This window comes from Orbicella faveolata, unplaced genomic scaffold, assembly GCF_042242905.1.
Source record: "Orbicella faveolata isolate gen_17 unplaced genomic scaffold, um_ofav_v1 contig_35, whole genome shotgun sequence".
In the NCBI taxonomy this organism is placed as follows: domain Eukaryota; kingdom Metazoa; phylum Cnidaria; class Anthozoa; order Scleractinia; family Merulinidae; genus Orbicella; species Orbicella faveolata.
This window is the reverse complement of record NW_028301564.1, coordinates 28,500,360-28,527,725: the sequence shown is the minus strand read 5'-3', so window position 1 is coordinate 28,527,725 and position 27,366 is coordinate 28,500,360. Positions and strand designations below refer to the sequence as shown.

General features: G+C 37.5%; 2 protein-coding genes and 1 long non-coding RNA gene across 3 annotated transcripts; all 3 read left to right on the top strand.

Annotated features, from left to right (window-relative positions):
- The first annotated feature begins 3,559 nt into the window (after positions 1–3,559).
- LOC149104139 (small cysteine-rich protein 2) lies at positions 3,560–10,155 on the top strand. The gene is made up of 4 exons (XM_089273316.1): positions 3,560–3,713; positions 8,732–8,811; positions 9,149–9,278; positions 9,969–10,155. Exons 2-4 carry the CDS (start codon positions 8,739–8,741, stop codon positions 9,970–9,972), a joined length of 207 nt encoding a protein of 68 aa, XP_089129442.1. The 5' UTR covers positions 3,560–3,713; positions 8,732–8,738; the 3' UTR covers positions 9,973–10,155.
- Positions 10,156–13,421: 3,266 nt separating this feature from the next.
- On the top strand, positions 13,422–14,351 carry LOC149104138 (uncharacterized). The gene is made up of 2 exons (XR_016202009.1): positions 13,422–13,529; positions 14,132–14,351. It is a non-coding gene; the product is annotated as an uncharacterized LOC149104138 (long non-coding RNA).
- A 10,674-nt stretch (positions 14,352–25,025) lies between these two features.
- On the top strand, positions 25,026–27,137 carry LOC149104137 (small cysteine-rich protein 5-like). Its single transcript, XM_089273317.1, has 4 exons — positions 25,026–25,120; positions 25,622–25,706; positions 26,046–26,176; positions 26,940–27,137. Exons 2-3 carry the CDS (start codon positions 25,634–25,636, stop codon positions 26,174–26,176), a joined length of 204 nt encoding a protein of 67 aa, XP_089129443.1. The 5' UTR covers positions 25,026–25,120; positions 25,622–25,633; the 3' UTR covers positions 26,940–27,137.
- Positions 27,138–27,366: the final 229 nt, after the last annotated feature.

Sequence of the window (27,366 nt, the reverse complement as noted above, 5' to 3'; positions counted from 1 at the left end):
CCCATAATTTAAGAACATTCACAAGAAAATGTTCAGTCCAGAATGGATAGAAAAATAAGAATATTCAGCCTGGACCGAAAGAAAGGTAGCTGCTGATGCTGTGTCATTATAGTTAAAGTGTCGTCGACGTATCTCTTGTAAAATGAAGGCATTTTGCCTTCATGAACCAGTTGGTCTTTGGTGGATCCTTTGAGAAGATCTGCAAGGCCCATTCTGCTGAGGTTCAAGTGGTGTGTTTCACTGAACCAGTTATTCACAAACGCTATATCGGCGAGTATCTGTATTGCTTCCTCTAAGGGCACGTTGGTAAATAGCGTGAAGAAATTTCACGGTTGTTGTACAAGGAGATGGACACACACACATAATTGTATTCTTTTCAAAATCTCAGCCTCGGGTTAATTCTTAAAATCTTCTTAAGATTTTGCAAACCTCAGCGTCGATATTCTTAAAGAGAGTATGGAAGATTGCTGTCAGCTGTCTAAACGAGTAGTTCATCTCCACCTCTTTCGTCATATAAGTTTTTCAAAATTTAAATGCATGGAGATCAACAGCTATATATTGCTGGCGGAAGACACTGAAAACGTTCTACTCCCGAATAAAAACGAAAAGAACATACAAATATAAAACCACTCTGAAAATCAAGTCGACCAATTGTAAATATTTGGAACTGTAAATATTTTTCTTTTCAACAAAAAACTCACAAATGCTCATAACTACTCAAAACAAACATAGCTTTCGCGCTCAAATTATTGACTACAGGTAAATGTCGGAACCGCTTTGAAAACAACGCCTTTCAAAACAATTGTAAGAGAATGTGATTATAATTCAACGCCTGTTATGAGCACGGTTCTTAATTAAACAAAAAGTAATATTAAATGTTTTGAGTACGTCGTCAGTATCGATACAGTTCTTTCACACAACATAATACATGTTGGCATATAGCTTTTGGTGTTTAAAAGCACAACCTCTTAGTTCGTCGATAAGGTTGTGTTTTTAAACATAGACTTGAATAAATCAATTTATTATGAGAACTTTACACATAACACTGACTAAGCAGTCGGCTTCAGTTTTTAACAAAAACGACACTAATCAAAACAAGTACAAGTAGGTATTTTCACCGTGCTTTTCATAGCGGCGCCCGTAATTTTCAAATATTTTGAATAGTCAGAAGGAATATATTTTTTCGTAAATTGACGGACATTCTCTGAAAACATTTGAAGAGTTATAAATGTTGTCAGAGAAGCAAACATGACCAAATATCATAAACGTGGCAAACTGAATAAGAGAAAGCCATTTTATTTGCCCGTAAAGTTCACTAGCGTATTCAAAAGAACAGAAAGAGCAATATTTTGAATAATGTAAAGAGGTATGTAGCATAAATTGGACATTGAGCCAAATTCGGCCTTACTTATAATTACCGAGCTGGTCTATCTGTGTTTGATAGTAGTTGCTCTTAATACCAGTGGCTTTTACCTCTTCACCAGTTTCTAAGTATCTTTCGTTCTGTGACATGAACAAATGGAGTTATATAGCACTAAAGAGTTAATACAAAAATTGTTTTCAAGGGCGCCTAACGGTCTACTTAATCGACCCATCATGCGTTCGATAGTTTGTACTCGGCAGCAGGTGATTGACATGTGCTTTACATCAAACAAGTCAAACCTCTTGCTCACCTATCTAAGCTTGACCATTTCTGTACTTGTACCGTAATAAAGTGAACAATATCAACTGACTTGGAAATCAGCCTTAACGTATAACAAAGAAATTGCAAGACCTTTGTCCGCTAGTGATATCTTGGAACATTGTGCTACCGAGACTCAGATCATCTAGAAAAGCTTTTGAGTATCATTAGTTTTGATTTGAGAATTTTCACAACGGTACAAGAAAGCCAAAAACGAAAAAAGTAGTCTCTCGGGGAACCATTACTTTTGGGGTTCAAAAGGTACGTTCTTTCGGGGAGCTGTTATTTTCAGAGGGACCATTACTTTCGGAATTCTGCAGTATATGTATTTCCAAATTAAAATGGAAGGAGCAGGCATCGGAACGGCTATCTATTGCTTTGGAAAGACACTGAAAACGTTCTACTCCTGAACAAAAAAGAAAAGAACATACAAATATAATACCACTGTTAAAATTAAGTCCACCTAGTTTGGCGAAGTTTATCCTTCATGCCAGGGAAACTGTAAATATTTTTATTTTCAATAAAACACTCACATATGCTCATAACTACTCAAAATACACATAGTTTTAACGCTCCAGTTATTGACTACAAGTAAATGTCGGAACCGCTTGAAAACAACGCCTCAGTGTCAAAACAATTTTTGAGAAAAGCCTGTTAAGAGCACAGTCCTTAAGTAAGTAGAAATATTTATAGTTAATAGTTTTGTTTACGTCGTCAGTATCGATACAGTGGTTTCACGCAAGGTAACATAAAGAAACCAGTTTCATTGTTTGGCCCGTCTCACTTTTCCCCCAAATATTTATTCAACTAGTCTTAAAAACATGGACATATCGCGCGCTTTCAGTAAAACGCTAATAACAAAAATGTACCGACAAAAAAACTAAAAAAGCCTGCCGCATTACTAGCAACATCGAGAGGTTCTTTTCAAACTACAAAACCGCTCAAAACTAATAAGATGAAAATACTCTCCACGCAAAAATTATTAAAATATTAGAATGTCGGAAACCTTTCAACGAGTTTTGAAAGCATTATTAAGAAGGTTGTTAACAAAACAACTACTGGCAGCTGTTTCATAATCAGTACGAGTAAAAATATTGTCAATAAGTTTATAGCACCGGAAACCTTCTAGAACAAAACTATGACTATCAAAACAAACCCAAAGAGGTATTATTTATCACATGATCCAAAGGCGACAGCTTACTCTAGGAATTCGGCCTTTAACAACAGTTCTCGTGATTTTCAGTTGCTCCGAATCATTTTTCCTTACATTTATATTCGTCACCGGAGAAAAAATCCATGGCCGCACCTAAGACTTTAAAGCAGACTGATTAAAAAGACTTTTCTCGGGTTTGTAAGGAAGTTAGCTTACTTCTTCTGTGTAATTAAGAAAATATTTATACCGAGAACCCATCGGATATCCTTGTGAGAAAGAGACCCGGCGACTTACATTTTTTAACAAAAAGTGCAATTATTGTCCTTTACCAATAAGTCTTAGGTAACGTAACGGGAATTCCACCACTAACAACTGGGGATTCAAATGGATGGGTTTTACGTCTAGCTCTTGTGCAATGTATTTATCCAGTGTGAAATCTTTGTTACATTTGGGCTTACAGAACTAACTCTTTTTTTGTCAAGCAAAAATATGTAAGAAGAGAACTGAAACGAGGAGGCAGGAATTTAAAAATATTTAAGCTGTTTAGAGATGAAACTTAAAATATTCATTTGGCCTTGGGGGATATTCGAAATTAAAAGCCTCCTCTACAAAGGAAGATTGGAAAATAAACAGCTATAAAAGCACACCGCCAGACAGTTAATAATTTTGTAGTCAATGTAGCCAGATCAACATGTAGCAATGTTTTTCACGTGTATGTTGTTCATATTCTAAAAGGCAACCGCCTCTCAAAAACGCATAAATTATGCGGCCTATGGGGGAATAAATAGGAGTGTGTCTTGCAGTCTTCATCAGTACTTGAAGAGAGTATTTGATATTGCGGATTTATCCACTGTCTCAAGTTCCAATTTTCAAGCTAAGGTAGGAAATCAAACTATGCTTCAGTATTTTGAGTTAAACAGAGGTCTTTGAAAGTAGCCTGACTTGCTGAATAAGCTTTGGGTTAGGTCGTTGAGGGTTAAGGGAGCCACGTCACGGTTGCGCACCTTGAAAATGTTAGCCTAAATTTTTTCAATTTTGTCGTTTGTAATCCATGTTAATCTGCTCCATCCTTAAAGTGCCACTAACCCCAAATAATTTTTTTCCTTTAATAAAATCTACTAGTTTCCCTGATTTCTTCATCGAAAAATTATCTCGATTGATAAAATCCCTGCCTTTCTACAGGCGTTTAAACATATAATTTCTATGTTCACGACCGCGCAAAGTGGGATCTGGGTCGGGCTACTAGTGACGTCACCTCGGGAACCGGGCTAAAACACTCAAGAGACTTTTGACTGAGCTTCGAGGGCAGTCAAAACATTTTCGGTTTATTTGTGACTCATATTTTATCAAAACTGGACAAGAACTTGCAGTGAAAGAACTGTATCATCTAGCATTACAATTCGGAGTCTAGCTACGATTTGGACGGCTGCGAAGTACATATTTTTTTCCATTTCCAAGTGCGGGTCGCCAGTGGAGATCGCCGCGTTGTATAATTATATTTAGGCCGGGATCGACAATTTGCCGGTCCATTTGGGTTATAAAGGTACGAACAATGACTGAATAGTTAGCTCACAGCTCTTAAAGAGTTATAAAGATGTCAATGAACACCAAGAGTTGGTAATTTGACTTTACGGAACGTGCAAATTTCGGAGTGTCAAAACACTTTTACATTCAATTATAACAAAGTTTCCATATAACGCGCGCTCTGATTGGCTGAAACAGCGTGCTTTATCAGAGAACAGAGCACGGGTTGATGACGGTAAGTTGGCTTCCAAGTTTTTGCTTCGGAATTTTGACGAATTTGACCCAAATTAAACATCCCCTGTGACTCAGACAAACGCAGTGGAAACGAGCTATTTGTCTGCAGTAAATATGGCTCACAGAGACCATTGTTAGCAACAGTAGTGTTAAAACTGTACTAAAATAACAAGTTTTGCTAGATTCCCGCCGACAAAACACATAGCGAAATAAACAAATTCTCAACCTAAACAGTGCTTCGATAAGGACATTATATTTGTTACGAAGGCAGAAATTATACTTAAGAAGTAAAACAACGACAGAAAACAACAATTGAACTGTCTCTGTTTATGATGAGAAGCTTTATTTTTGTAAAAATGCTCAATTGCTTAAACAACACTTACATGCAGTGTAGTAACGCTCGTTCTCCGGTCATCTCAGCGAAGTGAACCGACGAGTGGTTAATGCAAAGCTTGCTCTGATATTCTCTTCTGTGCTCGGAGTAGAACCAGTGGGAACCGTTTAGTCTTTCTAACTTTTACGCTAGTTCGGGCAATCTTGCTGCATGCGGCTACAAGCCGTAAATAATTGCAGCTCCTTTCAAATTAAACTCGGCATTTCGCATTTTCATCCGCAAGCTTTGAGCTCCGCGTTTCGCAATTTCCACTGGAAAGGTGCTCGTTTTCATGGGCCACAATACGGCCGGATTCCTCTGGACTATAAACCTTTACCTGCCCTTAGATCCGTATTTAAAAATTAACTTAAAAGCGAACTTTGAAGGCATCGTTCTTCTCTCGAAAGCCGCTCAAACTACTCGAAACTGAAAGCTTAGCTGAAGTCCAGTTTGTGATTGACAGTTGTCGCTTCGTTAGCCAATCAAATTATTTGAACAATTCTAAAAAGGATTGTGATTGGCTTATTTTAGCGTGCTTTATCAGAGAACAGTGCATCGCTGACGCCACTTTTGCTCGTTTGGAAAATAAAGTTTGGTTTGAAAATTCAGCTGAATGCGTGGAGAAATTATCGGATTCTTTATCATAAAACAAATAAAGAAGCCTCGGCTGTGCTCTGTTCTGTTGTAAAGCACTTAGGAAGCGGTAGAGCACTCAAGAAGTAGGGAAAAACACTCGACTACGTCTCGTGTTTTCCCCTACACTTCTTTCGTGCTCTACTGCTTCCTGCGTGCTTTACAACAGAACAGAGCACAGTCGAGGCTTCTTTATTTGTTAAGTATTAATTTCGCCCGAAATACAAGTTAAAGTGCGATGCAGTCGTACTCCACTTCTGCCTACTTCTTCAGATCACTGATTGAAAATGGTTTTAACATAAGAGATAAGCAGAGATGTCAGCAAACAATATTCGAAGGTGAGGTAACTTTTCGCTTCGCTATTGTCGACCGACCGTAGTATATGTATATTTGATTGGGTGTCTGGAAAACCCGAATAGCGAATAGCGAATAGTCCCGAATAGTGCGAATAGTCTCGAATAGTGCGAATAGTGGCGAACAGTCGCGAAAAGTGGCGAATAGTGACGAATAGTCGTCAGTAGTCACCGCTTTAGATCTAATATCCAGCGTTAATTAATTATCCAAATAGGCAACAGAATTTCCGTGAGTTTATTACCTTTTCTTCTCCGGACTCAAGCTAAATGGGCTGTCCATCGCCGACATTAAGAAAACAGAAAACACAAGGATAACCTAATAAAGACGTATTTACGCTTTTACAGCAGTTAAAACAGAAGAAATTTCGTTTAGAAACACCTTTTGTCCTGATAAGCGTCTGCGCTTTTTAGCGCAAAAAAACCCCATCTTAAGTTGCTACGAGGTGAGCTGCGAGATACTGGGTACCCTATTTGTTACTATTTGCCACTATTTGCCACTATTCGCCAATATTCGAGACTGTTCGCCACTATTCGCACTATTCGTACTATTCGCTATTCGCTATTCGGGACTATTCGCTGTTCGCTATTCGCGACTATTCGCTATTCGCTATCCGGGTTTTCCAGACACCCTATTCAATTACTGCGTACGAACACTAGCTACGCAAATTTGCATATTCCGTGCTAGTGAAATCATGGAGAATTCTTCGACAAGATCTTGAAAAGAGGTCCAGTATACTTTCAGTTAAATGAATACATTTCTACTTCACTGTTATTTTAAATGAAATGTCCTTTTTACGCACGCTAATAACCTGGGAGTCCTCGACTTATTAGTTTGCGTTTCGGTTGACTGACAAGCGCATTCTTCTTCAGCACAACAATCTCCGTCGGTAGCTATAGGGTCGAATCGAAACGAGGGAAAATATATAGTTTATTTGTTTGGAATTGATCGCTGGCATTACATATTTAGGTTTAGCCAATTTTTAGACGGTTTGGCGTACTGAACAGGTTAAGATAGTTGTATAATCAAGAAATTCGAACATAAAATATAAATTCACTTTTTGCTAGGCGTCGTTCCTGCCGTCGCAGACGTGACTGCTTTTAAATGTCCCTAATTAATTTTAACAGACCGTAGTCCACCCGTACTACTTGGCGACTCGTGTGTTCCGGAAGAACGGTTCATGTTTTCAAAGCCAAGGAGAAACATTTTAAAAATATCCACATTGAGAACTCCTGTCGTCTGACTTTTCAATTTGTTTCGCGTAACGCCTTCCAAAACGACAGATCAATGTAAACAGACTATTTGCAGAATTCTTAAAATTAATTTAGGGTAGGTTTCGATCATTGTAAACTTGGCGTTTTTATACGACGGAAATAAAAAAAAAAAACAGACCAGCGAAATGACGATACATTTCGTTTTACCATGTAGCGTGATGTTTAAGATAGAACGTTCGCGGGAAAATTCAGCCAACTTTCTGTGAGGATTGGGCGGGTTTGAAGTGTTTACACACCTAAATAACAATATCACATTTCAAATATTCTACCATGCAGTCTAAGAATCTATTTTAAACAGATATTTTGGTTAATTTTGACGGAAAGTCGAAACAGAGGGATTCTATTTACAAAAATTTGGCGGAAAATATTTCTTACGTACTTTCCAAGACCATTTACACCGATATAATTTTAACTAAACTGGTTATTGATAAAATGATTAAATTCCTTGATGAATATTGCGCTGTCATCCCTAAATTGGCTCTTTGAAAAGAAACGATTGTCACCATTGCACCGGGAAGGTGAAAACTAAGAACCAAAAAAACTTGATCTAATGTGGAAAGTGGTTATTTTACATCATAACCAGTTAGTAATACCTTATTGTTTTATGAGAGAAACATTTCATGACTAAGCTTTGTACGAGCACACAAGCTAATATGTCAATCTGATGTCTTTCTAACTTCAGAGTCTGTAAATAAAGATATATGAAAGATGGGTTGGTATTTTTCAATTTATTTCAATCAATCAATCTATTGTTACTTTGAAACTGGTTATTACCACTAAGCAATGGACGACAATTGAGCGCAATTTCGAGAACATTTTGCGTCTCAAGTCTAATCAAAAGAATTTCTGAACAGAAAAAAATAATTCCCTTGTTTAGTCGACCCCACCGGGTAGCCGTTTGTTCTCTTTTGTTTAAAATCAAGGTCTTTGATCGTAATTTTTTTCTCAACCTGATTAACCTTAAATTCGAGTTTTGGAATAATGGGTCATAGTGCCAGGCGTTCCTAGCGGAGCGGCGCGAAAACTGGGGATGATAAATAGCAACATGAAAGATGGTATAGGGACAAAACCATGAATACTGACTTAACAAGCAACTGTATGATGCTTAGACAAACACCTCAGATGGTGAAGAAATCAGGTATCAAAAAAGGAGACGCAATGAATTACCTGGCATTCGTCGTCAGAATCGTCCATGTTTGTGTTGAAAAACAGTGTTGAAAAGCGACGTGACGCAATTGGCGAGAAAGAGGAGAGGAGCCTGCACTCATTCTGGTCAGTTGACTGAATACCCAACGCTCCCTACCCCTCTGCTACCGACTTCCCTATCCCCAATAATATGTTTTCATATTTCAAGCTGATACCAGTTTATTTTTGTTTATGTTAGTTTTAAAAATTTAATTTTACATATTTTTCGCATAATTATGCTAATTATTCGATGTTCCGGAATGTTCCGAAATGTTCCATGTTCCTGGTTTTATCGACAGCCGTTATTACCTTGTCTGTTGCAGTTCAAACATGGCTGTTAAGTTTCATCTGTGCCTGTTGCTGATAATCTTGGTGGGGATGGGTGCGCATGTTGCATTCGCAGGTAAGCACAGTATCTACTCAGTACTCAGTAAAGAAAGTACAGCACATCTTTGTGTAGAATGCCGTCAACGAAAAAATAGTCAACTACTCGGAGCATTTGATTTTACGCACAGTTTCAGCTGAGCACAATTAAGACGGTATCTATATTGCGAGTAAGCCAATTATTATTCGATATGTTTACGTCTAGTAAACATAAATTGGTTATGGGTGCAAATCCCGTTAATTCTTGTTGAACCACTCGATTTTTTAACTTTTTTGAAAACGCAACAGGATGCAATGGCCATATCTTCACTAGATATTATTATTTTTTTATATTAACGATAAATTCTCTTTCACAGATCAACAATTCTGCGACCACCCATATGGAACGTGTTACTATGTTGAGGACGAATGTCCAGAAGATATGCCGGTTGACTGTTCAGAAAATTTCTACTGCACGGAGCCGACAAACAAATGCTGCTGTTACGAGTAAGCACCGTGTAACATACTGATAAGAACAAAACTCTTTAGACGAGAATCATGACTTTTCAGTCAAGAGGAGCATCTAATTTATGCCTTTACTTCAAAACTTCCAACTGAGCTGTTACATTAACCCGCCCTACCGAGTCCGGGATACGATCGAGAAAAGAGGAAGAGGGCGAAATCTACTTTCTTTGTAACTTGGAGAACATTTAAATAATGCTACTGAAACTATATCATACGCCTAAAATGTTCCCTTTTTGTTTGATATTCGAACAGCCGCCATCTCAAGCCAATCAAAATCAAACAGACAATGAGAAAAAAGTCCTAAATACATAAAATGGAATTACAAGGAAGATGGATTTTGTTAACAAAAATTTCAAATTTGGAAAAACTTGTCCTCCAAAATAGATTTCCATGGCAACATCTTGCTCTGAGTTCAGTAAAATACCATGACAAATTCTAACAGTCAGTTGGGTTATTCCTGACTCTTTTTGAGTAGATGCACTATTTTTTTTGGGTTGTACTTGTGTGCATTTTGTTGGTTTCAAACATCGGAAAATTATAGCTATCAGTACCCATCACGCTTCTGGGGGTAATTCACAAACCTAATTTAAGTCGACCCAAATTTTAGTTTAATACCACATTGGTGAGTGATTGACTCTGGTAAATAATGGTAATATGTTGTTTATTTTGCAGATGATGCGAGGTGATGATCACTCATCCAACACTGCTGCCTCCGTTTCAACTGACGAAAGTAGAATAGTCATCAATCACTTTGTTTGTAGTCATTAACTTAATGTTAACTGAATGTTATTAGTCTAAATGATCAGTATTTTATGGGTGGATGCACTTGAAGCAGTGGAATAAAAGCTGTTTAAGCAAAGCTACTGTCGTTATTCCATGAGTCGCATTATTTTCCTGCAACACACAATTAAGAACAAACTTTTAAAATAGAGACATAATGTCGTGGCAATGCTGTCCAGCGAACATACAGCTCTTGACAAGACACTGCATAAGAGTTTTCTCAAAAAACCGAAATACACTAGTTTACATTTGCATTGGACGAGGGAAAATGATTTCAGTCTTTCACTTGCATTGGACCGTTTAAAATGATATATTCTGGGATATTCGGGAGTATATTGCGGCAAAGATCTCACTCGCTGGCGCTTTCGTAGTTACAATATCTTCTTGCAACAATACTAGTATTTGTTCGTTTACAAACAAAAAAAAACGATAAAAACCGACGTTTCTCTATCACCAAGACGCCATTTTCAAGGTTATTGTAGAAATATTCTGCGAGTCTTTAATAAAAAAATCCCTAAATTTGCATTACAAAAGGAAAATTGAATTATATAACTGGATTCATATAAATATTCTCACGCGAGTGGAGTCTGATTGCACATGTAAACTTGGTTTTAAACGTCTAATGTATAACATATTCGTGCAATAAACGATCAAACTAGGTGGAAATTCGAACGAAACCACATACTTTTTGATGCGTTTTTGCCTATCGTCCAAACTAAAACGACCGAAAACGCAGATAAAAATGGAAGCCTTCGAATACGGTTTTAAAAGCAGAGCCTTGGTTTACCGGAGCATTGTTTTGAAAACGTACCGGTTCTCCTGCGGATAGGTGAAAACGGAGGCTTTTGAAAACGGTGCTGAAAAACGCGTCCTATACTGTCGCTTCCTTCAGCGTTTTTGATCGTTTTAGTGTGGACGAGGGCGAAAACGCATCAAAAGATTTGAGTTTTCATTCGAAACCGGATTAGAGTGGACAGGGGAAAACACAACGAAAACGCTAGCGTGGTCGAAAACATTTTGCTTCGTTTTCGTTGAGACGAAATAACGGTTACTTTTAAAAACGCATTAGTGCTACACAAGGTAAAGCACATCGTTCTCTGACACGTTTTACACAACTCAACGACGAGTGCGGGCTCACGTAACATTCTGGGATACAAAAACAACAAGGAATGGAACTGACTTAGCATAAAAGAAAAAAAAAGGTTGAGGATTACGTGTTCAGTGATTATCTAAAATGCTGAAAGATAAACGGAAAGCCGCAGATTGAGAATGATGAGGGATGCGGAAATCCTATACTCTGAATTATCCCACTACATTTGACTTGCTTTTACAATAGCAACTGTATGAAATCTCTCTAAGCTGGAAATTCCACCGCGCGTTGTGGTGCGATACATTTACATCTCACAAGATTCATCAGTATGCAGAAAATATTTTACGTTACGTTTGCGAAGGGCGAATATTTTAAAGGAAATGGAAGTTCACGAAAACTGTGTCCACTGTCTTCTATGTTTGCACTATTAGCTTTACACATTAGCGAAGTGGTCTGTTATGAATTACCCAGAAAGGAAAATTAATATATCTCTCACGAGATTCGATATGTCATTTATCTTTTTTGCTAATTTTTAAGCATCCTTTAAAACTTTTTCAAGAGACTGCTGAATCGATCGAGCCTGAAAAATGGGCACAATTTTTCTGAAATTCATTCCTTAAATATTCGTCCGCCGCAAACGTAATGTAAACTATTATTAGAATACTTATGAACCTTTAGAGATATAGATGTATCACACTAGAACGAGCAGTGCGACTTTTAGGTTTACCTTCAGTTGCTATTGTAAAAGCAAGTGAAATGCGGCAGCCCATTTAGAGTAAGATTCCTGCATTCATCTTCTCTCTCTCTCTCCACCTTCTCGTTTATCTTAAACTAATTTGTACTTCAGATATACACTGGGAACTTGGAACTTAATACTTGCTATAACGTGAAGATTTCATGATGGTTCTTTCATGGGCTTCATGGAAACAAGCTTGAGGCACAACAAAAAACCTTTTGAAAGTGAGGCGGAAATGGCGAAAGATTTTTCTCCCCTCCATATTCTGACTATTTATTTGCTCTGACTGCTCATGCTACCCGGCCTCGTCTTGTGCAGAAATTTCTAAAGACAAAAATCTTTGCATCACCTTCTTATCCTATGACGTTGACGTAATAATCTTGCCGCTTCCCTGAAAAACAAATCCAGTCTTGTTTATTCTCGCGTCATCGAACGTGAAATTTGCCGTGTAAGGAGACAAGTTTTGCCTCGACTAAAATTAGGCAAACTTACCAAATTGCAGTCGATCCTGTTATCAAACATATACTAAAAATATATTTGCGGTAACGTCAATTGTGAAAGGAAAATCTATTTTTCCCCGCGAAATAATTTCAGCCTACGCAAAAGAGTTATGAGACGAGTCCAGAGACGTCCGTTTTCGTAACCAGGTTTCTTTACGATCAGGTTTAAAACAAAGCTGCAGTTATGCAGTTGTTATAAACATAAAATTCTCATTGTTGTTCTACTTGAAGACCAGCCTGGGGTGAAACAACAAAAGGGTTGGAGAGTGAGGAAAGAGGCTGCCCTCAGATGAGTGTGATCGACAGTCTTCTTAAGACTCAGTGAATTACTCAAAATATCCAATGAATTATGTACCATTAAGCGCTTCGTCACCTCAAGAAGCTCCCATCAACAACTGTTACCCCGGCACTAGCTCCTAAAGAAACTAGAGCTGTTGTTTTAGTGGTCTTGCCTTTAAGGCACGTACAGACAACCATCCAGCCTGTGTTGTAAGCCGCATCGTAAACGAAAAATGTGTTCAGTTTGTCGTTTCCAGTGTGACCTGTGCAACTCAGGTTATCTCAGGTAAACAAACGGGGACTGGCACGAACACGAGTAAGAAGGCTACAACCAACGTTCACCATCCAGATATAAACATTAACACTATTGCAACCAACTGGACAAGGTCCCTGAACACCTAATAAGGCAGCTTCGCGTCCTAACAAACAATGCAATCACTCCATTAATTCGCACGAAAGCACTTACATTATGACATTTCAATTTTCCATTCATTACGCACAGATTTTTTTCGACAAAAGCCTTGACGATGGTGTCATAGAGACACCGAAACGTCGATTTTTATCGTTTCGCTTTGCTTGTGCATGAAACTTTTATTAAGACGCGTGTCTTGTGCCACGTACCCAGACTGTTCGTTCCTTACGAAAGCGAATGATCTGGTAACTAATGATGGGTACGCCCGGGGATTGATCCCATATAATAAGGACGGAACACCGCTGCAAAACGTATGCGCACGCGTTAAGTTTAGCATTTCTGGTTTGCCCGTGTTGTTCGGTGGTTCAGATTAATGCTTCTTGTTGTGAATCAGCAGCCACAGATGAAAGAAGAAAGGACCGCAAATACAAAAAAGGTATGCAGACAATAACTTGTTGCAATTACTGGTCCTGGAAATGTTCGTTGGACCCTTTACGAAATGCTCCGCAGTGGCCGTCATTACTGATTAGTAAGCCTTTTGTCAGTTCGTGTTGTACATACATACATACATTTGATAAGTAGGTTTTAAAACTATGCAACTGTACAGCTGATGTGGACCTACTACTACTAAGTCTAGATAAGGAAAACAGAAATTTACAATACAATCGTAATAATACTAAAAATAGTGTACAATAATAGTTAAAAAGAGGGATCAAATAATTTAAAAATATCTGAAGTTGGGGTTCTTATTTATGCCTGTTTTTTTTTTTTTCAATTTGTTGCTTGGACTGCTACAAGATTATATCCGTTGAAAATATTTTTCATGGTAACAGAGAAGGTTCGTAAGTCTATTCGTTGTTTATCGATTTTATTTAGCTTGTAATACTACGAATTTCATAATGGAAGTGATCTCACGATTTCAACTTGTTGAGCTGATCATGAGAAGCTCACTTAAAACTTAAGCTACATGTAATAGTCAAGCGCCTGCATGAAAATACAAATTTTCGGTTTAGAAATAAATTTCAATTTTACTTTCAGAATTTCATGATTACAACAGCAGCAAGACTGCCTTCTTTGGTGAGCCATTCTAAATAAAATGCTAGAGAACTTTGAGGTACCATTGGATTTTCATTCAGGATGGATAGGTCAAAGGAGTCTTCACGTTGTACATTGCCAGTAATAAGAGGCAGAACACCATTACAGAACTGTGTAGTAACTCACTCATTTGAAACAATAAATTTATTAAAATTTAAAATCATTTCAGTGAGTTAAATGATTTTCTATGTTACGATAACATGTTTCCTTTATGCACCACTGTTTTGCTAGCCTATCCATGCATATGTACACAAAAAGACTGTTCAACTAACTGGACAAGTTTTTAATTCACAGTATTTTAAAGTTATAGCTTTCAGATTTTAAACTACCGTACTTTAAACTCACTTGAAGTACATTTGAAATCTGAAGGTTTACAAACATTGGCTGCTCCCTGAGGAGCCTGCTTTTTTGACCATCCATATCCCTTCAGCTTGTGCTGAAACTTCAAATTCTTCCAGAATCGATAACATCTCAGGATGCCCCATGTTGCTGGATAAATAATCCCTTTTCTCTTTGAAGTGTATTTGTTTTCTGGGAGCTATAAAAAGAATGGCATTATTGCAAGTTAGTTCACTGGAACTACTTTTATGTCCTTACCTTTCAAGGGGTTAAATGTGAAGAAAGGTAAAACATCTAGTAATTTTACTTCATTATATAATAGAACTGACATTTATGTTGGGGTAAAGCTGTGTCTGCTGTTCTAGTTAAGAAACATGCAATAATTAATTAAACAGACTTTTTAAACTGAGTGGCCTTATGGTCTTCCCAGGAGACCTGTAGTTAAAACACAAATGAGAATAAAACAGGGCAAAGTACCTGAAATATGCTATTGTGCACAACAAAACAAGAGTTCTTTTTTCCTCTAATACACGGTGTTCTTCACTCAATCTTGGATCTTCCCAGAGAATAGACTGCAAAATGACATTGAAAAGACCAGGTGCAGTTTTGTCAGCAAACTCTTTCATCTGTCCAGGAGCATACAGTGGCACAGCATCACTGCTTTCATAATGATGTTGCAAGGATATCTAAAATTTTCCGATCAGCTGGTCAAATGAATTTTCTGAAATTAATACAAAAGGTCACCTAAACAGCATTATGTTATTTTGATTGTTACCTAAGTCACTAGTCAATATTCAAACCAAAATAATTATCGGTTTTCCAAATCATTAAAAGGATGAGACTTGAATAGTTTGTGGCAACTCTGATGCAACATTTTTTTCTTGGCCAAGAGACTCCTCAGATAACTCTTCCAAATCATTGCCATAACAATTGAGAAGTCCTCTAAATCCTTCTCATTAGTGCTTATGACTTCAACTGAATGATGAAATTTATGATATTGTCATTGACCATGTGCAATACATGTAAATAATGATAATCTGTTTGAATGAGTTTTGGTCAGATGGTGTTATTATAGTGTGCCATGGATTATCATGATGTCAAACAATTATCCTTCAAAATACTTGTATCTTGTACATCTTGTATCTTTACATTTCAGGTAAGTGATACTAACCTGATAGTTGAGTTAAGTCATGGATTGCTGTTGTCATCCTGTTACAAACTGTTTTATTCACTGTAACTTCACCCTAGCAATTTATTTTTACCACCCCAAATGATGTTTGTATTTCTGCAATGGACGTTTGCTTGCTTTTTGGGTACTGCAGGTCTATTCCACAAGCCTCTTCTAGAAATTTAAGTCTTTAGAACAGCAATTGGAAATGGTTCTGAACTTTTTGGAGGCCTTCACTACTGCAGTGTTGCTGCTTTAAGTTCTTGTGTAGTCTTAAAATTGATAAATTGCAAGATCTAAATAAAAAATTAAAAAAAAAAAAAAAAAGAAATGAACATATTAGTGATGAGTTTGTGTGTATCCAGATACTGAAAATGGATGTCCAAAAAGCATATCCCCCCACTAATGAAAAATGGAGTAGGTGAATTTTTAGTGAAATTTTTCATGAAGTGGGTGCCCATAGGGTTCCTGGACACCCCTCTAACTGAATCCTCAGTGTGGAGACAACAATGCAGTACTACTGAATTTCAATAAGTATATGTGAAACTGACATTAATTTTAGACAATATTATTGGTGCAATTTTATGGGTTTGGTCTTAGGAAAAATAAGTTTGTCAAGTAGCATAAAGTTCTTGTTTTGCTGTCTTTAAAATTATTATTTTTCTTTAAATTCGTTTGGCAATTAATTTTTCAAAATAATATTTCCCAACTTGTGCTACCTTTTTCTTTTCAAAATATAACAATTTTAGACTGAACCGCCTGAGGTGGCTTTTTGTAGGTACCTTTTGAAGTTTGTCATCTGAGGTCTGTTTATTTCCATCTTAGTGGAGAACCATACATGCATAAGACTTGGATCATTTAACACGAAATATAATTAAATTTAAAATGAATTTTTTTTGGTATCATGTCTATTTTGCCGCAAATTTTACAAAATTTGATACCAACAACTTGTTTATTGTTGCAACAAAAATCTTTGAAAGAGTATGCTTTCCTTTTCCTTAATTTCATTTAATTTGCTGGTAAGGAGATTCCGAAAATCCTGCAGCAATCCAAGGCAGTGCGAACCTGCGTGTCAATTATAATTAACCGATGTCTAATTAACTGACCTGCCAGTAGCTCTAACACCGGCGGCTTCTAGTCAGGATGCGAGGTAAACCTTGTTTCTTCGTCCACTCTGGTACAGCATTTGTAGCTCCACCTTGCACCTGGCTTGTACCTATGACATGTTGCTCCTATGGCATCCAGGGCTGCAAAAAGTTTCGCAGGAATCCGCTGTTTCCTGACGCCTTGCGAATGGTTTTCTCTAGGAACCGAACATCTGTTGTTGCTCGTCCGTATTTCGTCCCAGTGAACACGGCAAACTGTTGAGCCCACTTGAGTTCGGCAGCTCTGGTTAAATCTTCAGACAGAAAATATTTTTTGCCGGCACATTTACGGCTGCTTTTGTTGGCTTTCTCACATTTTTCTGCGAAGGAACCGCACAACCAAACCAACGCTACAAGGAGAACTACTCAAAAAAAAAATTGCTCTTGTCGAGCGCGAACGCGCCCGAAATTCTCTCATATTTTGTTGTTGGTGCAAACACCAAACCCCTGGGTGCAAGCGCTTGAAACTTAAATGAAAAATAAACTTTTCAACGAGACAAACCTTTTCCCTACTTTCTTTTGCTAACTCTTACTTTTTGTTTTCAAACTTCGTGGTACGGGATTTTATCTTGTTTACATTGGATTTTAATACGTAACCGGAAATGCGTAATTTACCGGAAGCTCAAAATTTGTGCTCATGCGCAGTGCGTTTTACCGCGGTGTTTAAGGACGGGTGCTCGTCGGAAATTTTGAAAAGAACCCCTAAGAAGTACCAAGGGCATGGTTTAAAATGTTTTTTTCTCTTTTACCCCTAAGAGTTACCAATTCTAAAACAACACTTTATCTTCTGTCATTTTATTTTAGCTCAATACCCTAAGAGGAACTGTAAAAGCTCCTGTCGTAGACCTTTTGGGCCTGAACACCCTAAGACGTATCAAAACCGTGTTTTTAACCCCTGGTCTATCTGCGTTTGATAGTGGTTGCTCTTAATACCAGTGGCTTTTACCTCTTCACCAGTTTCTAAGTATCTTTTGTTCTGTGACATGAACAAATGGAGCTATATAGCACTGAAGAGATAATACAAAAACTGTTTTCAAGGGTGCCTAACGGTCTACTTAATGGACCCATCATACGTTCGATAGTTTGCACCCGGCAACAGGTGATTGAAATGTGTTTTACATCAAACAAGTCAAACCTCTTGCCCACCTATCCAGGCTTGACCATTTCTGCACTTGTACCGTAATAAAGTGAACAATGTCAACTGACTTGGAAATCAGCCTTAACGTATAACAAAGCAATCACCAAGACCTTTGTCCGACAGTGATATCTAGGAACATTAATTGTACAACTGAGACTCAGATCATCTAGAAAAGCTTTTGAGTATCATTAATTTTGATTTGAGAATTTGGCGGTCTCCCCTAACTTAATTATTATCTATTTAGCCATGTTTGCAGCCTTAAGGATCCTTTCAGAAGAGTTTCAAGTCATAGCCATAATGGTAAAGAAACTCACATATAATTCACAAGCAGCTTAAAGAAATATCAATAATTATATGTTCCAATGCACTATAAAAGGGGACGTGACCAGTGGTCTAGTAAATATTGTTAAACAAGTTGTTTCGGAGGGCGTTTTCTGTATTTAGTTCAATACTCAAGCATGATTTCCTGTTTTATTATTAAAAGACACAAAAACGCATTTCACTGAAACATATATGGGAATATAGCCCCCATGTGAGAATTTAATAAAAGTACCATGATAATTATTATCAAATGAGTTGCATGATCTGGTATGTGTGTTTAACCTGTTTTAAACAATTCATTGCATGTCTTATGATACTTAACTTTAACATTGAGGTATAATTTATACGTTGAGGTGTTTAGTATGTGCTGGTCGACGTCCATCTCCTTGTACAACAACCGTTAAGTTTCTTCACGCTATTTACCGACGTGCCCTCAGAGGAAGCAATACAGATACTCGCCGATATAGCGTTTGTGGATAACTGGTTCAATGAAACACACCACTTGAACCTCAGCAGAATGGGCTTTGCAGATCTTCTCAAAGCATCCACCAAAGACCAACTGTTCAGTTCAATGGACAACTTTGTGGACAGACCAATGGCATCGCCATGGGCTCTCCACTCGGGCCACTGCTCGCTAATGTCCTCATGGGATCCATGGAAGAAACTCTGGTTCATGAAGGCAAAATGCCTTCATTTTACAAGAGATGTGTTGACGACACTTTAACTATAATGCCTGACACAGCATCAGCAGCTACCTTTCTTTCGGTCCAGGCTGAATATTCTTATTTTTCTACCTATTTTAGACTGAAACTTTTCTGCTGAATGTTCTTAGATTATAGCGTATAATGTCTTGCAGAAATGAATTTAGCATCCAACATACGGCTAGCCTTGTTTTTGTTGTCTCTTGGCTAGTTCTGCGCGCTTTTTAGACGGAAAGGAAGAATTTTATACGCTTTAGTTCAAAAGATAAAATTTCATTGTACGCAAATTTTCAACACACGTAATTGTATTCTTTTCAAAATCTCAACCTCGGGTTAATTCTTAAAATCTTCTTAAAATTTCGCAAACTTCAGCCTCGATATTCTTACAAAAAATAGAGAGAGTATGGAAGATTGCTGTCAGCTGTCCAAACGAGTAGTTCATCTCCACCTCTTTCGACATATATGTTTTTCAAAATTGAATGCATGGAGATCAAAGTCTATATATTGCTGGCAGAAGACACTGAAAACGTTCTACTCCCGAATAAAAACGAAAAGAACATACAAATATAAAACCCCTCTTAAAATCAAGTCCACCAGCTGTAAATATTTGGAACTGTAAATATTTTTATTTACAACAAAAAACTCACAAATGCTCATAACTACTCGCGCTCAAATTATTGACTACAGGTAAATGTCGGAACCGCTTCGAAAACAACACCTTTCAAAACAATTGTGAGAGAATGTGATTATAATTGAACACCTATTATGAGCACGGTTCTTAATTAAACAAAAAGTAATATTTAATGTTTTGTGTACGTCGTCAGTATCGATACAGTTCTTTCACACAAGATAATACATGTTGGCATATAGCTTTTGGTGTTTAAAAGCACAACCTCTTAGTTCGCCGGTAAGGCTGTGTTTTTAAACATAGCCTTAAATAAATCAATTTATTATGAGAACTTTACAGATAACACTGACTAAGCAGTCGGTCTCAGTTTTTAACAAAAACGACACTAATCAAAACAAGTACAAGTAGGTAGTTTTACCGTGCTTTTCATAGCGGCGCCCGTAATTTTCAAATATTTAGAATGGTCAGAAGGGATATATTTTTTCGTAAATTGACCGACATTCTCTGACTACATTTGAAGAGTTATAGATGTTGTCAGAGAAGCAAACATGACCAAGTATCATAAACGTGGCAAACTGAATAAGAGACAGCCTTTTATTTGCCCGTAAAGTTTACTAGAGTATTCAAAAGAACAGAAAGAGCAATATTTTCAATAATGTTAAGAGGTACGTAGCATAAATTGGACATTGAGCCAAATTCGGCCTCACTCACTGAGCCGGTCTATCTGCGTTTGATAGTAGTTGCTCTTAATACCAGTGGCTTTTACTTCTTCACCAGTTTCTAAGTATCTTTTGTTCTGTGACATGAACAAACGGAGTTATATAGCACTAAAGCGATAATACAAAAATTGTTTTTGAGGTCGCCTAACGGTCTACTTAATCGACCCATCATGCGTTCGATAGTTTGCACCCGGCAACAGGTGCGTTGAAATGTGCTTTACATCAAACAATTGAAACCTCTTGCCCACCTATCCGGGCTTGGCCATTTCTGTACTTGTACCGTAATAAAAGTGAACAATATCAACTGACTTGGAAATCAGTCTTAACGTATAACAAAGAAATTACCACGACCTTTGTCCGATAGTGATATCTAGGAACATTGTACAACCGAGACTCAGATCATCTAGAAAAGCTTTTGAGTATCATTAGTTTTGATTTGAGAATTTGGCGGTCTCCCCTAACTTAATTATGATCTATTTAGCCATGTTTGCAGCCTTAAGGATCCTTTCAGAAGAGTTTCAAGTCATAGCCATAATGGTAAAGAAACTCACATATAATTCACAAGCTTAAAGAAATATCAATAATTGTATGTTCCAATGCACTATAAAACGGGACGTGACCAGTAGTCTAGTAATAACCACTTAATAACCGAGAGTGAGGTCGTTACGGGAAAATCTCAAACTGAGGCCTTGCCGTATTGACCGAGCGATAGCGAGGTCAATACGGTAGGCCGAGGTTTGAGATTTTCCCGTAACGACCGAACGGTCGAGGTTATTAAGTTGTTTATTATATGGCTCATTAATAAAGAGAAAAATCATTCGAGCGGAAGTCGCCAATTTACATCCGGCGATGCGCGCGTTTACCGATTCATTCATCGTCTCAAACCTAGGGCAAAACTACACAGTCAGTGAATTTCACCACTGTATTACGTATTCCGTTAAAAACACTCATTTCTTTACGGAAAAGTCACTGTCACAGCCTCAAAAACGTATTTTAGTATCGCGGTACCACAAGTTGATGGGGAAGTTTTTCCGACTTTTGGGGCGAAACGTCAACGCATATAGAAAAGACAGCAAGTGCTTCAAAATTGTCCAAACCAACCGTCTTTCGGTGAAAGAAAAAACTAATGCTTCAGAATGCACTGCTCAAAATAAGCTTAACTCGATCTTCGCATTCGCTTTCGACAACATATCTTCGCCTTCTTCATTCTGGGATTTATGGATGAACATTTCAAGCCTTGTGAACGTCTGCAGTTATCAGAAACACTGCTACCGACAGAAACCGCCCGATTGTTTACATCTGATGATCCTGGAAGCTGATTTACACTTGCTAGTGTCAAAGCGAGGGAATCTATTTGACGAGAACTTTGACGGAGTTCAATACTTCGGTAATTGCTGTGACTAAGATGATAACTTATAAGTTTCTTTGTGGTGTTCTGTTCAGGATGCATGGCAGATCTGCCGATGGTGTTTTTTACTTAGCGATTTTAGCTTTACTTAAGACTAGGCAAACTTTGATTGTTTTTCACTAGTGCCCGCCAAGGTTACCGACTGGTAAGTCATCTATATAAATTTTATTAAAGAAATATCTCAAAACTTTTAGCTACTGATATTCTCGTACTGATTTTAATCGGCTTTCATCGCTTCAATGCGCTTGAATTTTCAGAACCGGGCTCTTCCTAATTTGCATAATCCGTAATCGGCCCGTGGGCATTACCGGAGAATAATGCCCTACAATTCAGTGACAATTAACCAATCAGAGCGCGCGTTATATCGGCCACAAGCCAAAGCCATATAATAAATATTGTTAAACAAGTTGTTTCGGAGCGCGTTTTCTGTATTTAGTTCAATACTCAAGCATGATTTCCTGTTTTATTCCTAAAAGACACAAAAACGCATTTCACTGAAACATATATGGGTATATAGCCCCCATGTGAGAATTTAATAAAAGTACCATGATAATCATTATCAAATGAGTTGTATGATCTGGTATGTGTGTTTAACCTGTTTTAAACAATTCATTGCATGTCTTATGATACTTAACTTTAACATTGAGGTATAATATATACGTTGAGGTGTTTAGTATGTGCTGGTCGACGTCCATCTCCTTGTACAACAACCGTTAAGTTTCTTCACGCTATTTACCGACGTGCCCTCAGAGGAAGCAATACAGATACTCGCCGATATAGCGTTTGTGGATAACTGGGTCAATGAAACACACCACTTGAACCTTAGCAGAATGGGCTTTGCAGATCTTCTCAAAGCATCCACCAAAGACCAACTGTTTAGTTCAATGGACAACTTTATGGACAGACCAATGGCGTCGCCATGGGCTCTCCACTCGGGCCACTGCTCGCTAATGTCCTCATGGGATCCATGGAAGAAACTCTGGTTCATGAAGGCAAAATGCCTTCATTTTACGAGATATACGTTGACGACACTTTAACTATAATGCCTGACACAGCATCAGCAGCTACCTTCCTTTCGGTCCAGGCTGAATACTATTATTTTTTTACCCATTTTAGACTGAAGATTTTCTTGTAAATATTCTTAGATTATAGCGTATAATGTCTTGCAGAATTGAATTTAGCATCGAACATACGGCTTGCGCTGTTTTTGTTGTCTCTTGGCTAGTTCTGCGCGCTTTTTAGACGGAAAGGAAGAATTTTATACGCTTTAGTTCAAAAGATAAAATTTCTTTGTACGCAAATTTTCAACACACATAATTCTATTCTTTTCAAAATCTCAACCTCGGGTTAATTCTTAAAATCTTCTTAAAACTTCGCAAATTTCAGCCTCGATATTTTAACACAAAATAAAGAGAATATGGAAGATTGCTGTCAGCTGTCCAAACGAGTAGTTCATCTCCACCTCTTTCGACATATATGTTTTTCAAATTTAAATGCATGGAGATCAAAGTCTATATATTGCTGGCAGAAGACACTGAAAACGTTCTACTCCCGAATAAAAACGAAAAGAACATACAAATATAAAACCCCTCTTAAAATCAAGTCCACCAGCTGTAAATATTTGGAACTGTAAATATTTTTATTTGCAACAAAAAACTCACAAATGCTCATAACTACTCAAAACAAAGATAGCTTTGGCGCTCAAATTATTGACTACAGGTAAATGTCGGAACCGCTTCGAAAACAACGCCTTTCAAAACAATTGTGAGAGAATGTGATTATAATTGAACACCTATTATGAGCACGGTTCTTAATTAAACAAAAAGTAATATTTAATGTTTTGTGTACGTCTTCAGTATCGATACAGTTCTTTCACACAAGATAATACATGTTGGCATATAGCTTTTGGTGTTTAAAAGCGCAACCTCTTAGTTCGCCGGTAAGGCTGTGTTTTTAAACATAGCCTTAAATAAATCAATTTATTATGAGAACTTTACACATAACACTGACTAAGCAGTCGGTCTCAGTTTTTAACAAAAACGACACTAATCAAAACAAGTACAAGTAGGTAGTTTTACCGTGCTTTTCATAGCGGCGCCCGTAATTTTCAAATATTTAGAATAGTCAGAAGGAATATATTTTTTCGTAAATTGACCGACATTCTCTGACAACATTTGAAGAGTTATAAATGTTGTCAGACACGCAAACATGACCAAGTATCATAAACGTGGCAAACTGAATAAGACAAAAAAAACTATTGAAACTAATAAGGTAAAAATGCCCTCCACGCAAAAATTATTAAAAAATTAGAATGTCGGAAACCTTTCAACGAGTTTTGAAAGCATTGTTAAGAAGGTTGTTAACAAAACAATTATCGGCAGCTGTTTCATAATTAGTACGAGTAAAAATATTGTCAATAAGATTATAGCACCAGAAACCTTCTAGAACAAAGATGTAACTATCAAACCAAAACCAGAGAGGTATTATTTATCACATGATCCAAAGGCGACAGCTTACTCTAGGAATTCGGCCTTTAACGACAGTTCTCGTGATTTTCAGTTGCTCCGAATCATTTTTCCTTACATTGATGTTCGTCCCCGGAGAAAGAATCCATGGCCGCACCCAAGACTTTAAAGCAGACTGATTAAAAAGACTTTTTCTCGGGTTTGCAAGGAAGTTTATCCAAATGGGCATTACAGCTTACTTCACCTGTATCATTAAGAATATATTTATACCGAGAACCCATCGGATATCTTTCTGAGAAAGAGAGCCAGCGACTTGCATTTTTAACAAAAAGTAAAATTATTGTCGTTTACCAATAAGTCTTAGGGAACGTAACGGGAATTCCACCACTAACAACTGGGGAATCCAAATGGATGGGTTTTACGTCTAGCATTTGTGCAATCTATTTATCCAGTGTGAAATCTTTGTTACATTTAAGCTTACAGAACTAAGTCTTTTTTGTCAAGCAAAAATATATAAGAAGAGAACTAAAATAAGGACGCAGGAATTTAAAAATATTTAAGCTGTTTAGAGATGAAACTTAAAATATTCATTTGGCCTTGGGGGACATTCGAAATTAAAAGCATCCCCTGCAGAGGAAGATTAGAAAATAAACAGCTAAAAACGCACACCGCCGGACGGTTAATAATTTTGTAGTCAATGTAACCAGATCAACATGTAGGAATGTTTTTCACGTGTATGTTGTTCATATTCTAAAAGGCAACCGCCTCTCAAAAACGCATAAATTATGCGGCCTATGGGGAATAAATAAGAGTGCGTCTTGCAGTCTTCATCAGTACTTGAAGAGAGTATTTGATATTGCGGATTCATCCACCGTCTCAAGTTCCAATTTTCAAGCTAAGGTAGGACATGCTTCAGTATTTTGAGTTAAACAGAGGCCTTTGAAAGTAGGCTGACTTGCTGAATAAGCTTTGGGTTAGGTCGTTGAGGGTTAAGGCAGCTGCGTTACGGTTGCGCACCTTGAAAATGTTAGCCTAAATTTTTTCAATTTTGTCGTTTGTAATCCTTGTTAATCTGCTCCACCCTTAAAGGTCAGGAATTTTCGTCGGAACACTTGAATTAAACCCTAGAAGAGACCAATTCGGGCATGGCTCGAGGTTTATTTGACCCCTAAAAGATAACTCGTTTCTATCATTTCTTCGAGTGCAACCCTACAAGATAACTTGACGAAAGAAATGGCGTCATTTCATCCTCAATTGCCTCGAGTGAGACCAAAATCCGTGATTTACATCCCTGAGCGAGGCGAAGAGTGTTCTCGACCTTCACATATGGGTGTGTCCCTCAGGATTTCTTCTGTGGTAATAACTAACAAAACTGTGTTATTACCTTGTCTGCAATTGCAGTTCAAATTAAACATGGCTGTTAAGTTTCATCTGTGCCTGTTGCTGATTTTCTTGGTGGGGATGGGTGCGCATGTTGCATTCGCAGGTAAGCACAGCTTCTACTCAGTACTTAGTAAAGAAAGTATAGCACATCTTTGTGTAGAATGCCGTTAACCATAAAACTAGTCAACTGCTCGGAGCATGTGATTTTACGCACAGTTTCAGCTGAGCACAATTAAGACGGCATCTATATTGCGAGTAAGCCAATTATTATTCGATATGTTTACGTCTAGTAAACAGAAAGTAGTTATGGTTGCAAATCCCGTTAATTTTTGTTGAACCACTCGATTTTTTAACTTTTTTTGGAAACGCAACAGGATGCAATGGCCATATCTTCACTAGATATTATTATTTTTTTATATTAACGATAAATTCTCTTTCACAGATAGACCATCTTGCGACTTCCCAAATGGAGCGTGTTTCTATTATGGTGACGAATGCCCAAACGATATGATTGAATGTGGAGCATATTACCAATGTTCGCAGGATACAAACAGATGCTGCTGTTATAAATGAGTAAGCGCTGTGTAGCATACTGATAAGAACAAAGCTCTTTAGACGAGAATCATGACTTTTCAGTCAAGAGGAACATCTAATCTATGCCTTTACTTCTGAACTTTCAGCTGAGCTATTACATTAGCCCTACCGAGTGCGGGATACGATCGAGAAAGGAGGAAGAGGGCGAAATCCGCTTCCTTTGTAACTTGGAGAACATTTAAATAATACTACTGAAACTTAGGGGGTATATCATACGCCTAAAATGTTCCCTTTCTGTTTGATATTCAAACAGCCGCCATCTTAGATTCGCCATCTTAAATTTGATAGTGATTTTTCAAAACGAACCATAAAACCATCAAAATTGGCTCAAGCCAATAAAAATCAAACAGACAATGAGAAAAAAGTCCTAAATACACAAAATGAAATTACAAGGAAGATAAATGTTGTTAACAAAAATTTCAAATTTGAAAGAACGTGTCTTTCAAAATAGAGTTGCCATGACAACATCTTGCTCTGAGTTCAGTGAAATACCATGACAAATTCTAGCAGTCAGTTGGTTTGCTCCTGATTCTTTTTTAGTTTAGGCACCAAGGTTTTTTTTGGTTTTACTTGTATGCATTTTGTAGGTTTCAAACATCGGAAAATAGCTATCACTACCCATCACGCTTTTAGGGGAAATTCCGCACAAACCTAATTGAAGTCGACCCAAATTTTAGTTGAATATCACATAGGTGAGTGATTTACCCCGGTAAATAATGGTAATATGTTGTTTATTTTGTAGAAGTCCATGATCCCAAGTGATGATCACTCACCCAACACTGCTGCCTCCGTATCAAGTGACGAAAATAGAATAGCTATCAATCATTTTGTTTGTAGTCATTAGTTAATGTTCGCGTTAACTGAATGTTATTAGTCTAAATCATCAGTATTTTATGGGTGGATGCACTTGAAGCAGTGGAATAAAAGCTGTTTAAGCAAAGCTTGTGTTGTTATTTCACGAGTCGCATTATTTTGCTGCAACACACAATTAAGAACAAACTTTTAAAATAGAGACATAATGTCGTGGCAATGCTGTCCCGCGAACATACAGCTCTTGATAAGACACTGCATAAGAGTTTTCTCAAAAAACCGATATACGCTAGTTTACACTTGCATTGGACGAGGGAAAATGATTTCAGTCTTTCACTTGTATTGGACCATCTAAACTG

Coding starts and splice junctions, on each gene's coding strand:
- LOC149104139 (XM_089273316.1), top strand. CDS start 8,739: ATGGCTGTTAAGTTTCATCTGTGCCTGTTGCTGATAATCTTGGTGGGG. Junction 8,812..9,148: donor TGCGCATGTTGCATTCGCAG/GTAAGCACAGTA, acceptor TCTCTTTCACAG/ATCAACAATTCTGCGACCAC.
- LOC149104137 (XM_089273317.1), top strand. CDS start 25,634: ATGGCTGTTAAGTTTCATCTGTGCCTGTTGCTGATTTTCTTGGTGGGG. Junction 25,707..26,045: donor TGCGCATGTTGCATTCGCAG/GTAAGCACAGCT, acceptor TCTCTTTCACAG/ATAGACCATCTTGCGACTTC.